The sequence below is a fragment of the Hordeum vulgare genome, chromosome 6H (assembly GCF_904849725.1).
Source record: "Hordeum vulgare subsp. vulgare chromosome 6H, MorexV3_pseudomolecules_assembly, whole genome shotgun sequence".
Lineage (NCBI taxonomy): Eukaryota > Viridiplantae > Streptophyta > Magnoliopsida > Poales > Poaceae > Hordeum > Hordeum vulgare.
Window position 1 is genome coordinate 72,387,184 of NC_058523.1, and position 5,638 is coordinate 72,392,821.

Sequence of the window (5,638 nt, forward strand, 5' to 3'; positions counted from 1 at the left end):
CGTGAACCTCGCCACTGGGCCAGCCTCCCCCCCCCCCCCCCTCTCTCTCTCTCTCTCTCTCTGTCGCCGCGTGATGCACTGGACCTCGGCAGCGGCGAACGGCGGCCACCGCCACCTCTTCTCACAGCAGCCGCGCAGTGAGAAAAGGTCAGTGAGCACCTCCCCCCGCCACCCCCTGGTCACGCCTACCTGCACAGGCTGACTGCGCGGTGTGCTGCGTGGTATTCGTGGTTGGGGAATCGGGATGCTGCCCTCCATGATAGTACTACTCATCGCAGATCCCCCAACCGCTCAAGGATTGGCCAAGTCGAGCTCACGCGTCTTGTAGGACAGAACCAATCGAAGCAAACTCTTCAATTTAGAAACCCAAATGCCATAGCAGGGCCAGTTTGTTGGCCTGACGTTGATTGTTCAGACCCGGGCCTGCTACGGGCCCTAACATTTGGGGGAAAATTCCGGTGCCCTCTCAGTTGTTCTCGGTATTTTGTTTTCCATTCTACTAAGTGCTGCTTAAGAAACGTGTACTCAGTACTCCGGTGTGAAGTTTTGTGTGCGATATGGTTCATGTCTGTTCTGGCCTTCTATTGAGTTTGAGTAGATGCCGTCGAATCCTATCAATGTCCTGGCGTTCTCCACCTCGGTTCAGCTCCATATATGTTGGATCATTGAGGAACATGCTTTTTGATTTTTTGAACAATAAAAGCATGTTCCTTAATGATCCAACATATATGGAGCTGAACTGAGGTGGAGAATGCAAGACATTGTTAGGATTCGACAATGGTTTGCAATTGTTTACTACCATAGCAATGTTATAGTTTCAGAAAAAAGGAAAGAAATAATGGACTACACATTTTTTCAAGTGTTGTGTAGTACATTGCCGTGCTTTTAAATACTGTTTAGAAACATGTGATGTATACTTCCCGTGCTCTTTACATTGCCGATGTGAAGTTTGCTGCGTGATGTGGTTCATCTATAGTTTTAAATAGCCGGCTATAGCCCCGCTATAGCCTTTTCAGTAGGGTGCCGCTAAATGGTGTCACGTACAAATATGCCGCTATAGCCCGATATAGCCCGCTATAACTCCGCTATAGCTGATTTTCAGGCCTGCCGCTATTTACCATAGCCCGCTATTTAAAACATTAATCATCTTGCCTTGTATAGTTGTATTGAGCAAGCGATACTTCTCTAAAAGGACATTTTCCCCAACGTAACTGAATCCTAGTAACGTGTTAGGATTTTCCGCTTCAACTCTCCACTCATGTGGAATTTTTAAGGAGTATGCCGGATATGAAATGAGTACCTGCTCATAATTTCACGCTTGTTTACCATGATACATAATAGTTTGAGAAAGTGAAGGAGAGGAATGAATTAAAACTTTACTCTGTTAGCATCCAAGCAAAAGGAGCATAAGAATAGTCAGTAATTAGTCAGTCTGCCATGTGCACTGGACTACAAGATAGTAATTGTCTAATAACTTTCTATCTTAACTGAATTTTGCGTCTGCAGTTTGGTGTCTATACTTTCAAGCAAGGAGACTACTTCCTGTATGGTTGGCCTCATGAAAGGATTACGGTGGACACACTTGCAAGCGGCTTCAAGCACCTTCAACATCTGCTCTTCATACCGTGTGCCCCGGAGTGTAGGATCCAGGACCTCAAGCTGCTTTCCTTCTGATTTCATTTCCTGTACCCAACTGACAAGTTCTTTTGATGAAGATAAGACAAGGACAGGTCGCCTTCCCGTGAGCAGCTCAAGCAGGACCATGCCAAAACTGTACATGTCACCTCTCAATGTAGCAACCCATCCTTGCCCATACTCAGGTGGGATGTAGCCCGGGGTACCAACTAGCTCAGTTGTGAAATGGGTTCTACTGTCAATCAACCTGGAGAGCCCAAAATCTGCAACATAAGCTTTGAATTCTTTGTCAAGCAAGACGTTGCTGGACTTGATGTCACGGTGGACAATGTGAGGCTTGCAGACACCATGGATATAAGAAAGGCCCCGGCTTGCTCCTTGTGCGATCTTGAGCCGTGTTGGCCAGTCAAGAAACGAACTCACACCACCATCCCCGTTGTGAAGCCAGTCATCCAGGCTGCCATTCTCCATGTAGGGATATATGAGGAACCTTGAATCTCCCTGTATGCCATAACCCCAGAGCGGTACAAGGTTGTCATGCTGTGCCATTGAGAGTGCATCAACCTCTGCAGTGAATTCCCTGTACATCAGACACATGTCATCATTAAGCTTCTTGATAGCCAGTTTGAGGCCATCAGGTAAATCAGCCTTATATACCAGCCCATAACCTCCACACCCGATGATGTTCTCCTGGTGAAAGTTATTTGTAGCCTTCACAATGTCAGAGAATGTGAGGTTACTTTCTTCTCCCTTTCCTCGTGGCACCATCACTAATGATTCTTCAGAACCAATCTCGACTGAAATAACTTCCACATCTCCGTTATTGCTGCTCCCGTTTTTGGTTATGAAACTGTTATGCCTGAATGCTGCAAGGAGACCCCCGAGCACAAAAAGAATAGCAGCTCCTCCAAAGAACACACCGAATGTAATTGCCATAATGGATCTCTTGCTCCAGTGTTTTCTGAAGCCTGAAGGTCCTTCAGTTGAATCACAACTGCGACGAAGAATATGGCCACACAACTTTGGATTCCCCTCAAAGCTAGAATTTGGGAATGTGCTTAGCTGGACTCCGTCTGGAATTTGTCCTTCGAGGTCATTGTGGGAAATGTTGAATGCTGAAAGGAAGTGCAGGTTCTTCAGTGCCGATGGGATTATACCTGTGAGACGATTGCTAGATAAGTCCAGCACCCGCAGATTTATCAGGTTGCAGAGCTGCTGTGGTATTTCTCCTGATAAGCTATTTGAACTGAAGTTCAGTATAACAAGCGAGTTCAACTGACCAATCTCCTCAGGGATCACGCCGGTGAACTTGTTATTTCCTAGATTCAGCACTTTAGGGAAAGCACTGGTTATCCGATATTGACGTGATGGTGTTGCGTAAACAGGCAGTTCAAAGGCTCTTGGGTCCAAACGGGGTGCAACCTTATCTGAATTTAACATTGGCATCTCCATTAGGGCTGTTGGAATTTCACCTGTAATCTTATTATGTGATATGTCTAGATGGAACAGTAACTTCAGGCTTTTGATCCAGCCTGGTATTGGCCCACTGAGTTGGTTATCTTGCAAAAATAACATCTCTAGCTTTGTCAGCTTTGATAGCCAAAGGGGTATGTTTCCAGACAACGAGGAACTAGCTATTGAAAGAACCTGAAGATTCTGAAAACCATCAACTATTTCATCTTCTGGCATGGACTCGCCCTTGAAGTTGGTCCCCCCGATAAGTAGGGAAGTGAGGTTCCTACAGTTCTTCAGTATCCAGAGTGTGTTTGTGATATTTGTAAAATTGTTGAAACCAAGTGATAGGAAAGTGAGGGATCTCAAACTGGCTATTCTAGGTGAAAGCTGACCATGCAAATTGTTTCCAGATATGCGCAGTGCAACCAGCTTTCTGCAAGAGTATATGCTTTCTGGAATTGTGCCGGTGAAGTTGTTGTACAAAAGATCTAAATTCTTCAGATTGAGCAGGCTTGAGAAGTTGACCTTGGTAAGTTCTCCGTTGAAGTGGTTGCTCTTGAGATCAACTGTTATGAGATTTGTGCAGTTGCTCAGAGCTGACGGCAGCTCACCTGACATGTTGTTGTGGTCCAAATGCAACTCCTCTAATTTCCTGAGCTGGCCTATTGAGTCGGGAATCTTGCCGCTGAAATTGTTCCCTCCAAGATTTAGGTTAGCCAGATTTCTGAGCTTGATTATTTGCACGCCATCGAGCTCTCCATTTAAATCATTGTCCGGAAGCGAGAGGTACTCCAGTAAGGAAGCATCAAAGAGTTCATTGGGGAGAGTCCCCCTGAGGTTGTTGTGTCCAGCCTTGAGCACTCTGAGCATGGAGCAGTTGCCAAGTCCTGGAGGGATGCTGCCTGTAAATTGGTTGTAACAGAGCTCAACCACAGCTAACAATGACGAGCTGCTGCAGAAATGACTCGGTACTTGCCCAGTGAAGCTGTTGTTGCTGGCGTTGAGCGCGACCAGGTTGTTCATCACTTTCCACGTGGACGGAAACCCTCCCGTGAACAAGTTGCTCGAGATGTTCAATACCTGCAGAGGCCGAGCAGGGGTTGAAGATGGCAGCTCTTGCATGTCTCCTCCAAGGCGGTTGAAGCTGACATCAAGGACGACGATGCTGTCGGACGACACCAGCTCCAGCGGCAGGCCACCCGACAGCGAGTTGTCGGACAGGTTGACGCGCAGCAGGCCGGCGAGGTTGCCCAGCGATGGTGATACACGTCCCTCAAGGCCCTTTGAAGCCAGCGAGACGTCTGTGACTGACCCATCCGCACCGCAGGCGATCCCTTCCCACACGCAGCAGTCAGTGCTGTTCCGCCTCCAGGATGCCGCGAGGCCACCGTCCGACGACAGCCCATCCAGGAACTGCAGGAGGGAGCCCTTCTCCCCCTCCGTGCAAGAAGTGGCTGTAGATGCCATGGAGAACAGCAGTACCACCACAAGAGCAGCAGCACATCCAACAAAAGGTCCATTGCTGCACTTCTTGCATGAGGAACGGAGCTGCTTCTTCTTCATGGCTGGTGTCCTGAGCAAAGCTTCTACTGGACCTGGTCAGGAAAGAGGGCGAGGAGGAAGGAGAGGGAGGATTGAACTCGCCATTGACCACAGTAGAGAGGAGGTCTGGGTCAAGGATCAGGGGCTGTGCGGGCGCACATCCACACTGGTGCTGCTCTTCACACTTGCACGCGGCCTCGGGCAGCAGCTTCCTGGCGCTCACCCAACGCCATCACGTTTCGGTCGAGGCCGCCCCAATAAGCCAATAATCTATGAAAAGACCAGACCCTCTTGCACAAAAACAATTGGTGCTTTGGGTGGCCACCCTTTGATTCTCTGGTTATTGAATCGGTAAATGGTACAATGATGCATTTGTTTAACTGCATGATCTGATGGATACGATACGATATGATGTGCTCATCAGAGAACTTTTATTATTCTGCCAACTTGACTATATATACAAGTCTTTACTTATGGCCGCATATTTTTTCTTTCCTTTTTGGATGGACTTATATGGCAACATTTGGTCATTGGTCAGTGGTGTCCATTTTTGGTCTCTTTGTATAGTGTGTTTAGTTGGTAGTTACTGTTGGTTCATTCACTCTTTGTTGCCTAACGTGTTTGGCATGAACCAACTTATTTCCATTTTTGTGTGTTTTTCGTGCGAGTTATTTTTTGTAGAGTTTTTGGCAGGGGTTTATCTATTTATTCCTTGTGAATCTAGTTGGGTGTTGGTTGGCTGTCAACTTTTCATAGCTGTGTAAGCTTAGTGTGCATGGAGATGCAAACCACTTCACATAAGGCCATCTCTAACAGAACCCTATTTCGAGGAGTTAAGCCGTGGCTAATCGAACCCCCAACGGTTAATTGCTAAAAAGATTCTCTAAAATTTGAGGAATAAAGGATGTGTTGATTCTCTAAAATTTGAGGAATAAAGGATGTGTTCGGTTTGTGGAATGAAGTGGAACGTAATCAAATTTGAGGAATAAAGGATGTGTTCGGTTTG

At 46.9% G+C, this 5,638-nt stretch overlaps 1 protein-coding gene across 1 annotated transcript; it reads right to left on the reverse strand.

The window, feature by feature from the left end:
• Positions 1-1,364: 1,364 nt before the first annotated feature.
• On the reverse strand, positions 1,365-5,436 carry LOC123403921 (tyrosine-sulfated glycopeptide receptor 1-like). The gene has a single exon (XM_045097831.1). The coding sequence runs from the start codon at positions 4,651-4,653 to the stop codon at positions 1,468-1,470; it is 3,186 nt and encodes a 1,061-aa protein (XP_044953766.1). The 5' UTR covers positions 4,654-5,436; the 3' UTR covers positions 1,365-1,467.
• Between the last annotated feature and the right edge of the window lie 202 nt (positions 5,437-5,638).